We start from the raw sequence: 12,500 nt of genomic DNA on the forward strand, positions 1-12,500 counted from the left end.
CAAAAAAAAAAAACAAAAACAAAGGTGAGAAACGAACGCTTCCACCAGTTTGTTTCGTCGTGGGGCTGGGGCGGGGGAGTGCGGGGCCCGACTAACACAGAGGGGTGGTGGTGGTGGTGGGGGGGGACATGACGAGGAGTAATAGAGAGAGAACGTGGAGGAGGTAGAGAGAGGAGAGACGACAGGACACATTAAGCGTTTTAAGTGTTTGAGTCTTACGTCGGTGTGACAAGCCTGCTTCATTTTGCCCTGTGAAGAGACGACAGGTGTTAATGTTTCAAGGGGGGTTCCTGTGAAAGACTGTGATTGGCTGGCTCTTCACCTTATTGGCAATCGTTCCGCGCCAACCAAATAAATCTGTTTGCTTGTTTGCAATACATACGGAAATGCATCTAATCTCTAGGGTGAATCTATTGGGGGAGCATTCACTGTAGAGTTTTAGTGAGTGTCTCTATCTGTTTTAAAATCTCTGTGGTATCTGAAGGTGTGTAGCAGTGGGTATATGAAGTCAAAAGTGTGTTGTGTAGTGTTAGAGTGTAAACATTGTAATTTTAATTTGTGGCGTTTTCAGTCTTAATAAATCTAGGAGTTGATAGGGTTTTACAGTACTGAAGTTTTTGTAAATTGCGAAAGGGTTTTAAGTTATGTTCTTGAACAGATGGACAAACATTAGATATAAGTAAGTCAGTCAGAAAAGGAAAATATATTAATAAGTCATAAATCAATAAAACAAATACTTAACACAAATGAATAATCAATAATACTGAACCAATAATAATGAACCAAATCAATAATACATGACATGTATTAAAATTAATAACAATGTTTACCTGTGGCTGAAAGAGCCGTCATAAGCAACTCTACAACGGCCAGCGCACAAACCTACTCCACACGTGTTTGCCCACTGACCAGACACACATGAGACCTTTACCATCACCAGTTTGAAACAAGAACAAACAAAGGCCACTAAGCCAAGACAGATTGACACGGGAGACCTGCAGAAACACGCACTGAAGGTGGGGGTGGAGGGTGGGGGGGTGTGGGGGAGTACAGTGGAGCTGAAGTACAGTGCAGTAGGTCAGAGGCAAGCAACGGTTCTACATGGGGGGGGGGGGGGGGGGGGGGCACAGTTCAAACAGAACATGAGGGGGGGGGGGGGGTGCAGTGACACCAAGAGTGCCTCATCACCAGAATCACCCAGAGAGGAAGAATCCCGGCACACGATGCAAGAGATATAATATAAACAAGGCAACAGTGGGAGTGAAAGTGCCACTTCCACAAAGGGAGTGAAAGGTACAGGGAGTGAAAAGGGGAAGGGGGATACAGAGAGGTAGAGAAGGAGAGAGATGGAGAGAGAGAGAGAATGCAATACAGAGAGAGAGAGAGAGAGAGAGAGAGAGAGAGAGAGGAGGAGGTAGAGAATCAGTGGGAAACAAGGTAGGGCGCCAGATTGCGGGTTCTGGTTGGGAGAGGAGGAGGAGGAGGAAGAGGAGAAGGGCCTAGTCTGAGTCTGTCAGGAATGCACCATGCTGCTGTTTGCTTCAGACTGAAACAACAATGACTAGAGAGAGGAGACAGACAGACAGAGCAGGAGAGAGGCAGTAGAGAGCGGGAGAGAGACAGAAACAGAGAGACAGACAGAGCAGGAGAAAGGCAGTAGAGAGCGGGAGAGAGACAGAAACAGAGAGACAGACAGAGCAGGAGAAAGGCAGTAGAGAGCGGGAGAGAGACAGAAACAGAGAGACAGACAGAGCAGGAGAAAGGGAGGGTATTTTGCAGCCACATATAGCAGAGGGGTCGACCACCTGGCACTAACGAACTGCGGACAGACAGACACACACACAGGAGTGTCGTACTTACAATCATCTGTGGTGGAAGAGCAGTGGGAGCAGGATGTGATATGGGAGAGAAGGGTCAGTGTAGCCTTAAAGAGCCCCAGATCAATCACAGCAACATCAACACACAGGCAGGCAGGCAGGCAGGTAGCTTGACTCCTTAGGGCAGCTAACCTAGCCGCTCACCGAATAAAATAGCAACTACATCATAGTTAGGGAATGCGCCCTTGTAGGAATAAGGTTGCCCCTAAACAAATAGGTTCACTGTGCCAAACTGTGCCAATCTTTTGTGATTTGGGGCTCTTTTTGTAAAATGAAATAAAAAAATAAAAATGAAAACATTTATATAAGAAAACAACAGAAATATTAGGCTGGTCTGTAATCCAGGCTGGTCTCTGATCACACCTCTGAATTGATTTTGGGAGATATTGATGGCAGGTTCCGATCGGATCAATACGAGTATGAAGGTATTGCATTCAAACTCATTTGGACTGAGGAGGTGCGAGACTGAGAGCAGTGGAGAACAGCTCGGAGCTGCGGGGGGTTGGGATGATATGGTGCACTCCCTTTGGGGCTCACTCAAGTTACCTGCACATTTGGGAATGGAGGGATTTCATTTGGTTTGGGATTTGGTTTGAGGGTGGCTGGATCATAGGCCTTGTGCCGGTTCACTTTTGAGTACTCAGGAGTCTGCTAAGACCCGATCTCTGCTCGAGGACATTTGCTATACTATGGGAGATACTAGCTGTTGGGCTTCAGTTTCTATGTAATCAATTAAAGTGTAAGTTCACCCCCAGCTCTGAGCCAAACTCAACCCACTGCATCATTTTGAAAAATGCTTGGAAGCGGGCTGATGGTGTGGGGCGGTGGGGTGGTGGGGCGGTGGGGGGGCTGAGAGTCTGCTAGACTGCGAGTCTAAGAATATAATGATGTAGCAAAGTCCCTTGCATTGGCCTCGCAAGGTTCAGGCTTGCCACGGTAGGCGGCAGAGAGCAATTTTCAACCCATTAAATGCCGATTTTTATAAAATGTATACATTTATAATTTAAACAATTGTCAGTATTAACACCAGCATTGACGTGTTTCATCACAGTTCTGCTATATCATTTAGTTTACAGCTCAAAATTGTTTAAATAAAGGTAGTATTATAAACACATTATTACACATAAAATGTATAAACGTCTTATAATTCAGTACTAAATACACACCACTTATCTGATTCAATTCAACTACACAAATCATAGAAATATTACAGTGATCTATCTCCCACCATGCTGTTTAGACTGATGTATTTAACAGAGCTTTTGAGTGCGGCGACTGACTAAATAAATGACTGTAAACGGATCGAGTTTCAAGAACAGTCGATGTCTCACCGTGGTGTCGGTCAGTGGTGGCAGGACGATCGTCTTCTCCATTGTGTTCATGACCAGCTTCCACAGCTCCTTCAGCACGCGCTTCAGGACCGTCTTCTCACAGATCTTAGCGAACAGAGTTAGACTGGGGGGAGAGAGGGGAGAGACACAGTGATGGGTTGTGATGGTATTTCATTTTATACCACATATTGGAGAGACCCAGTCTTGGATTTTAGTCAGTCAATGATTCAGGTTTATTCTTGAACAATGGCGGCCGACCACTGTGAGACATAGCTTAAAAGTTTCACTCACTCACTGAGCTTCACCAAAGAGTATCTGATTTTTCCATTTCAAAGAATGTCTGCTAAATACACTGAGTTTAAGGGGTGTTACAGTCTATTCAAATAGGCTTTGGAGACAAGGTACCTGGATTTGACATGGGGGGAAGGGAGTTGAGACCACTTGTCACACCTCACTCCTTTCTCAGGTCAACCCATCAAAGTATATTCACCAAGAAATGCTTACATACTAGTTAAATCCAAATAAAAGTAACAATTTCAACTAGGTATAAGAAAGATTTAATTATTGACTATGGCATATCCTTATTAACTCTAAATCTCAAATGCCGGTCCCTTGCGTTGTCAAAACCCTGCAGGTTACCATGAGATGTGTGTCAGTGCCAAGGATGGAGGAAATCCAGGGTAGATGAAGTAGAAGAAAGTCTGCACCCAAAGACATAACTACTGACGTCATTTCATGACGCATGCAGTTGTTTTAACAGGCAAGGTGAAACCTTGTTGAGGTTGAAGAGGTATTAGAAAGTCTGTTCTCGAAGACAAAACTTCTGACTGTTTAACCATCAAGGAAGGCAGAAACCCCTGGGTAAAACACCTGGTTTCATGCCAATGGTCATGTCTTGAGAGGATACTTTCTGTCTTTCCTTATCAAGTAGTTACCATTTGGTGACATTTTCCCGCCATTTTTAACAGTAGTGCATTGTCCTTCTCTTTTTTTCAAACACCTGAGGCCAAACTGAAAGGCTTCTTGGCCCAGGCTGTGTGTGTGTGTGTGTGTGTATGTGTGTGTGTGTGTGTGTGTGTGTGTGTGTGTCTGTGTGTGTGTGTGTGTGTGTGTGTGTGTGTGTGTATGTGTGTGTGTTGTGATGACGTTTATCTCCGGATGCTCACTTGCTGTCCAGGAACTCCATGATGGGCTGCAGCACGTTATCCGCGTCCACGGCCACGCTGCTGCAGGTGCTGGCTGGCACATTGCCCGTTCCCTTCACCTGGCCCAGGATATCGCCCATCTGCTTCACACACTCCTCAATGTGGGGCTGGAAGCTGAGAGAGCAGAGCAGAGCAGAGCAGAGCGGCGTCAGCACAGATCAGGCCGAGCGGAAAAGGTCACCCACTTCAGCTCCTGAGCATCGCACACTTTACTTTTACAGCCGCCATGAAACTCAAACGGCTCAGACGGTGAGAACGCTGTAAATCTGATGCACCACAGAGATGCTTTGATATGAAAGCTCCTCACTCGCTAATTCAGATAGCAGATTATTTAGAATGCCGATGGCAATTGTTTGCCGTTACGGCTTTTTGACTTTTAGATACATCTCATGAGTTTTTAATGACTTTTTCATAGTTTATAGTAGTATACTTTGTACATAGTATATAGTAGAATCGTTTATAGTTTAGTTGGCCAATTTATATAAAAGTATATAACACTATTGTTGCAGTGTATTGTAACAGTAGCTGATGTTTATGATGTCTCTGTTATAACACACTTTTAGTTTACTGGTTGATTCCAGCTGTTGGCTGATTGTGTGGTGCCAACAGGACACTGAGGACATGACACAAGGCTCCACTGAACCCGTGCCACCCAACAGGACACGTGCGGCCCTAAAGCACCATGTTTATGTGCCACCCAACAGGACACGTGCGGCCCTAAAGCACCATGTTTATGTGCCACCCAACAGGACACGTGCGGCCCTAAAGCACCATGTGTATGTGCCACCCAACAGGACACTGAGGACATGACACAAGGCTCCACTGACCCCGTGGCAAAGATCCTGCTCAGGTCGTCCATCACGTTGTTGAGTTTCACTTGCAGATCCTTCAGGAAGTCGCTGGACTCCACGTTGAGCTGGAACACACAGCACGAATATGAACACTCTCACACACCCCAACATCAACATTAACACACACACACACACACACACACACACACACACACACACACCAACACGAACACTCTCACACACCCCAACATGAATATGAACACTCTCACATACCCCAACATGAACATGAACACTCTCACACTCACACTCTCACACACACCAACATGAACATGGACACTTACACACACACACACACCAACATCAACATGAACACTCTCACACACACACACACCAACATCAACATGAACACTCTCTCTCACACTCACACTCTCACACACACCAACATCAACATGAACACTCTCACACACCCCAATATGATCATGGACACTCTCACACACACACACACCAACATGAACATGAACACTCTCACACACCCCAACATGAACATGAACACTCTCACACACACTCACACCAACACCGACATTAACACTCACACACACACACACACCAACATTAACATGAACACTCTCACACATACCAATATGAACGTGAACACTCTCACACACACACACCAACATGAACATGAACACTCTCACACACACCCACATCAACATGAACACTCTCACACACACACACACCAACATCAACATGAACATGAACACTCTCATACCAACATCGACATTAACACTCTCACACACACACACCAACATTAACATGAACACTCTCACACATACCAATATGAACGTGAACACTCTCGCACACACACATACACACACACACCATCACCAACATGAACACTCTCACACACACCAACATAAACACTCTCAACACACCGACATTAACACTCTCAAACACCGACATGAACATAAACTTGCACTGCACAGAGTTTCACACACGTCTGCAACTAGCCTGGAAACATAACAGATTCAAAGTTGTTGCGTAGAAGTAAAAGACATGTATACTCCGTGATCTCCCCTTACATCTTTGCCTCCCATGGCTTCAAACATCTTCTCCAGCTGGACACGCAGCTGCTGAATGTTGTTTATCAGGATGCATGGCTGAGGGAGAGGATCAAATCAGGCTGTTAGATGTAGGCCATCAAAATTATCCGTATCTGGAGAGCAGGGATGAGTCATGGTACTGGGGCAGGGATGAGAGTCATGGTACTGGGGCAGGGAGAGCAGGGAGAGCAGGGATGAGAGTCATGGTACTGGACCACAGAAGAGCAGGGATGAGAGTCATGGTAACGGGGCAGGGAGAGCAGGGATGAGAGTCATGGTAACGGGGCAGGGAGAGCAGGGATGAGAGTCATGGTACTGGGGCAGGGACCACAGATACTCACCACTTTTTCTTTGTTAACATAATCAGGGAAGACTCTGGAAATGTAGTCAGCGTAGGAGAGCAGCACGTTGCTGATAGTCTGGTGAGAAAGAAATGGCAAAGTATTTAGAGATCATGAGCCTCAAAAGGACATAGGATTGGTCAAAGGAGGATGGGTCAAAATGTCAACCTTTCTTAGCCTGAGGAAAAGACTTTTGGCATTTTGGGACTGGTCAAATGAACAACCTTCATTCGAGTAAAGCTTCAATGAGTAAATCTCCCATTCCCTTTGTTTACAGAGGAGACTGATGTTTGCTCTGTCCTCATAATACTAATTAGACCAGTGAACGCTGGCACCCCACTATACGTCTGGACATTGGACCTGATCAGACTGATGAGGGTTACCTTGGCGAACCGCTTCATGTAGTGGCCCACGATCTGCGGGTCTGGACACTCCAGCTTCTTGATGATCTCGAAGCTCTGGTTGAGCTGGGAGAAGACGTCCACCACGGAGCAGGAGAACAGAGCGTGCTCAGACGTCACCTGGAACTGTGGGGAGGGGAGAAGGAGGTGGGAGGTGTCAGAGGGGCGACAAAACACACACACACACACACACACACACAGTCTGACTCCACCCATGTACACACGGATGCGTACGAACACATACACACACATACAAAAAAATCTGCACACACACACACACACACATACTGCTCCAGTCACACACATACTCAGTCAGTCATGTGAAACACACATCATCTATAAAACACACACACACACACACACACATACACACATACACACATACACACACAGGCTCAGCCAGACTGGAAGCTATTTGCAGGCAGCCAGACGTGGGCAGGTGGAGTGGAAGTGGCCCCCTCTGTGTCTCTGTCTGTGTGTAATTGGGCTGAGGTGAGTCTGGGCCGCTCCCCACAGGAGCTCTTGACTAACAAACTGAGGCGCTCTCCCATTGGCTGCGGGCGCTGAGGCGCTCTCCCATTGGCTGCGGGCGCTGAGGCGCTCACCCATTGGCTGCGGACGCCAGCGGGCAGCCTCGTTAATCACGGCCGCTGACGTCCACCCCGGGCCGGACTCGGAGCGGCCTCCTCCTCGCTCTGGGAATTCCTCCTCGGCTCATTTACCGCGCCGCCCCAGTGGTGTTTCTCCCTGACAGGCTGCGTCTCTCTTTTTCAATAGCGCTGACAAGCTAACCATTTAGCCAGAGAGGAGAGAACAGGGGGGGGGGTGTAATTGAACTGTAATTACCCCGTCCTTTTTGTCCCTCTCCAGGGCGCCGTGCAGGAAGTCTCGAGACACCTCCTCGTTCTCGTCCAGCCACTGGATGACAAAGGGCTCAAACCACCTGTGGAGACCCACGTGGAATTACTAGACACAGACCACAAACTACCACCTCATTCAACCAGCAGACAGCCAGAAGAAGAAGGCACTCCAGCTGAGTAGAGAGGCATTAACATTGAGCTACAATTTATTGACACTGACAAAGTGTGGATATTATGTGAATGTGTGTGTGTGTGTGTGTTTTTGTGTGTGTGTGTGTGTGTGTGGGCAAAGTGGGACAGGACAGCAGACACTCACGCTGGGTACTCGGGCACCCGGCTCTTGAAGAAAGCCAGGTCCTTGCAGTACTCGTTGTACAGCCACTTCACTTTGAAGTGCAGGTTCATGTAATCGGCACTCTTACACAAGCGGTTCTTCTCGTGTTCTGCGTGGCGGGGTGGGGTGGGGGGTGGGGAGGTATAAAGACAGTGATCGTAATTAAACAGATAGAGCTCAGAGACCTACCCCCTGACTCTCCAAGACTCAGCACCCAGCATCAACCAAAACAAACAGGATTCCTCCCCTCAAATAAAAAAAAAAAAACTTTGGATAAGAAAGCCATCTGTGCATGCAGTTTAGCAATCAGCATGTAAACAACTTTTACTGACGACACAGACGACAGGAGCTTATGGGTATTCTGTGTATGATGGTGATGGTGTTGCTGTGTGCTGGTGGTAGTGGTGGTGGTGGTGGTGTGAGTGTGTGTGTGTTGAAGTGTGTGTGTTTTAACTACCCCCTGTACACTCACCCTCCATTGCATACTTCATGTCCTGGGCAAAAAGGTTCCACATCACCTCTGCACTGATCTTGCCCACATTCAGCTCTTGAGGAAACCTGCAGGGAGGACAAGAATGATGAGCAAACCACTCTCTGGCATGCATAAGCTCTGCTTTAACAAGGTCACTGTGGAAGCCCTCACTGGTTAAGGCAGGGGGTGTACGAGTTCTTGTCCTCTTCAATAATGGACACGATCAGGGTGATGAATTTGGACCAGAAGTCCAGATTCTTGATGCTGGGGCCTTGCTCCTCGGGGGGAACCTCTCCTTTCTTTGCCTGCACACACAGACACACACACACACACACACAGACACACACATACACAGACACACACGCATACATACAGACACATACACACACACACAGACACACACACATACATACAGACACATACACACACACAGAGACACACACACATACATACAGACACATACACACACACACAGACACACAGACACACACATACACACACACACACACACACACACACACACACACACACACACACACACACACACACACACACACACACACACACACACACACACACACAGACACATACACACACACACAGACACACACACACACAGACACACACACACACAGACACACACACACACACACATAATGAGTCAAGACACAGCAGTTCTTCTCTAAGCTTATTAGCATGGAAGGAAGCTTACAGTAGAAGAAGCTACTCCATCAGCCTCAGGAAGAACATAACTCACTAAAACTCCCTGATATTACATCAAAGGGTGGAAGTGTGCAAAGTACTGCAGGGCTCAGAGAACTAATAGGATCTGGCAAAAGATTTAAAAAAAAATATTGCCAACGCCCCGAGGCGACATGTTTAATTCAAAAGGAAACAGACACTGGAGTGTTGGGGAGGGCATCTGAAAGCTCGAAGCTCTAATGAGACACAAACAAACACCCCTCAGCAACTCTGATGGAAGACCCCGGCCTCTGCAGAGAAACCCTGGCTGGAGGGTCTGACCAGCCCCAGACCAGCCCCAGACCAGCCCCAGACCAGCCCCAGACCAGCCTCTGACCAGCCCAGGAGACGTGCACCGCAGGTGGGGGGGGGGTAGGGCCACACTGCTCACCGGGTCGGTCTGGTACTCGCGGCTGTAGAGCTCGTGGCAGTTGTTGAAGATGTACTCGTAGGTGGAGTTGAGGCAGGCCTTCACACAGTCCTTCACCACCTGACTGGCCCTGGGGGGACTCTGCAGCTCCTGGACCTGAGGAGGATAGCAGCAAATGGCTGGCTTTAAGTCTCTGGCTCAGGCAACACGGATACACTTATATAGTATATATTCCCCATGAAATAATATAAAAGTATTTAAAGAGAAGAAGAGACAGTGATGATAGTGAAGAGAAGCTAAGTAGATAAAGAGGTTGACATGGAGTGGAGGAACGAGTACAGGAGAGAGAGTAGAGGAGAGAGAGTAGGGGAAGTGTGAAAGAAATATGCTATATAATTATTATCATGATATGTGTTGTAGTTTGTTATTAGTTTGTTAAATGGAAGTCTCAGCTGTTTCTTTATTCTGTTGAGAGGGATAGTGAGTCTGTGAGAAAGGGAGAAGTGGAACTCAGAGGTGTCATGAAATGTTTAGGTTAAGACTGATTTATTGTTGTAAGACCCAGAGTTTGGGTTTGGGGGTCTCAGGTAAACATTCTTATCTCTGGGAACCAAAGACCAGATGGTAAAACGAACTGGGATTGTTCATGTTTGATTTCTGTGAACATTTTCTTTGAATAAAGAGCAGGCATTTTTAGAAGAGGGTCAGTGTATGTTGAAGAGCGGTCTGAAACCACTGCACTCCTCTTTGCCAGAGTAAAAGTCTGTTATTTATTATATTCTTGGTTGTGTGTCTTAATTCTGAGGTTTAATACAGTCCTGGTAAAGGGTGAAAAATTCCCTGACAGGAAGTTACCTTCATCCTGAAGAAAGTGATACTGGTCAGCAGATCGACAGTGGACTTCAGATCCTGTAGTCTCTCGGGGCTGCTGGCAGGGAAGTTATTCTGAGGCAAACAAACACAGACACCAACCGTGAGCAGGGGGCACAGCACCTGTAGCACTGGACCTTCTAGCTTTACCTCCATACTTCTAATTCTGTTCAGAAACTCCTGTTGCTTCATGTCTGTGACATCTAGTGTGAGGCCTAGTGTGACATCTAGTGTGAGGCCTAGTGTGACATCTAGTGTGAGTTCTCCATCCAGTGGACCAACCCCACTAGTTCACTAGAGCCACATCTTCACTAGGCACTTTCACAGGCCCAGAATAGAACACTGCTGCATTAGCAGGGGCAAAGACAAGACACTGTACCCGATACATGGAGAGGTCAATCCTCAGGGAATTGTGCAGTTGGTCCAGGAGCTTCACAAACCGTTCTTTCTGTAGACACACACAATACGAGTATTAAAAAACACCTGAAGATATAATAGTGATAACATTTATTGGATTTAATGAAATGGCCATATACCACTGTTCCCATACACCTAGTGTTCTGGTTTTAATTAGTTTCACAGTTCATAGTTTTAAATCCATTTTCTGAAAGAAAGAAGTCTTAATTAAAAAAAAAAAAATTTGTTTAGAACTTTCTAGATCTCTGACCTCGCATGTGTTGTGAAGTCTGAGAAAATGGGGCATCGCAGATGGTTAGCGATGCTCCATCACGCTCGACAAGACAGACCAAAAATAGCAAAATGACGGCTGACACTAATTTGCTTAAATCAAATCAAACACACTGGGCCTTCATTTGCCTAACATGAGGCGGTGGACCCCCCCGCTGCGGCGACCCTCACGGCCTGTCCTTCATGCTGCTCACAGACCCCTGCTGAGTCCCTGGGTCTGCCTCTGAGTCATAGTTGGCCTGAAGGCCCCTCAGGCCCAAGGCTACCCACCCCAAAGTTGGAGGCGGCGAAGCGGTCAGAGGCGGAGACGTTGTTGGTGGCCTGGGTGGTGTGGGCGTAGTAGGCGTTGATGTTGGCCAGCAGGGTGCTCATCACCGCCGGGACACCGGGGCACATGTACTTCGACGAGAGGCAGGCGAAATGTCTGTGACGCAATACACACACACACACACACACACACAAGTTTGCATGCATGCACACACACACATACATATGCAATTGCACGAACAAAAACGCACACACTCGCACATACGCAAATAAACAAACAGACACATACACACACACAATTAGCATGAAATAAAACAAAAATTGCCCACACCCACCAGACGAACATTAACATGGTCCATCTGCCATCTCCTATGTTTCTTCCATATATTTCTCTTTCATCTGCCCGTGAGCGTCCGTATTCACGTCAAGGTGATTAGCGGTGTGGGTCTATTTTGACCCTCTCTGGCTGCAGATGCATCACGGGCAGCACATTTGGTAAACAAGGTCACAAGGCTTTCGTGTTTCCTCCAGTGATACGGTAACTAGGTCAAATCGGCACGGTCCGCGCTCCATACACTATACTGTATGTCTGACCGTGTTTACGCATGAGATGGGAATTAGAAAAGTGGCGCAGTTGGGCTAATGTGTGAGATCTGATAGCTGTGCTGTATTTCTCAGCATCAGTGGATGTGGAGATAAAGGTGTGTGTGTGTGTGTGTGTGTGTGTGTGTGTGTGTGTGGTGTGCAGTGTTGTGCACGTTCACACCTCTCATGAACTAGTTCAAAGTTCAGTTCATACAAGTAAACATGAATCGTTCACGTTCATAGTTCACCATTTAAATTCTGAACTAGT

General features: G+C 47.0%; 1 protein-coding gene across 7 annotated transcripts in view; it reads right to left on the reverse strand.

The window, feature by feature from the left end:
* The window catches only part of unc13a (unc-13 homolog A (C. elegans)), a 50,560-nt gene that overhangs the window by 13,241 nt on the left and 24,819 nt on the right, over positions 1 to 12,500 (reverse strand). For 2 of the 7 annotated variants that reach the window (XM_031574420.2, XM_031574416.2), the window contains exons 22-37: positions 11,651 to 11,804; positions 11,073 to 11,141; positions 10,679 to 10,768; positions 9,845 to 9,979; positions 8,884 to 9,017; positions 8,713 to 8,798; positions 8,223 to 8,349; positions 7,893 to 7,989; positions 7,029 to 7,172; positions 6,646 to 6,723; positions 6,284 to 6,361; positions 5,241 to 5,329; positions 4,375 to 4,527; positions 3,209 to 3,332; positions 1,861 to 1,866; positions 220 to 249 (exon numbers count right to left, since the gene is read on the reverse strand). In XM_031574420.2, coding sequence (XP_031430280.1) covers positions 220 to 249; positions 1,861 to 1,866; positions 3,209 to 3,332; positions 4,375 to 4,527; positions 5,241 to 5,329; positions 6,284 to 6,361; positions 6,646 to 6,723; positions 7,029 to 7,172; positions 7,893 to 7,989; positions 8,223 to 8,349; positions 8,713 to 8,798; positions 8,884 to 9,017; positions 9,845 to 9,979; positions 10,679 to 10,768; positions 11,073 to 11,141; positions 11,651 to 11,804 — 1,594 coding nt within the window. The remainder of the gene's footprint in view (positions 1 to 219; positions 250 to 1,860; positions 1,867 to 3,208; positions 3,333 to 4,374; positions 4,528 to 5,240; positions 5,330 to 6,283; positions 6,362 to 6,645; positions 6,724 to 7,028; positions 7,173 to 7,892; positions 7,990 to 8,222; positions 8,350 to 8,712; positions 8,799 to 8,883; positions 9,018 to 9,844; positions 9,980 to 10,678; positions 10,769 to 11,072; positions 11,142 to 11,650; positions 11,805 to 12,500) is intronic. The other 5 variants (XM_031574421.2, XM_031574417.2, XM_031574422.2 and 2 more) reach the window with 3 other exon arrangements.

This window comes from Clupea harengus, chromosome 10, assembly GCF_900700415.2.
Source record: "Clupea harengus chromosome 10, Ch_v2.0.2, whole genome shotgun sequence".
Taxonomy (NCBI): Eukaryota; Metazoa; Chordata; class Actinopteri; order Clupeiformes; family Clupeidae; genus Clupea; species Clupea harengus.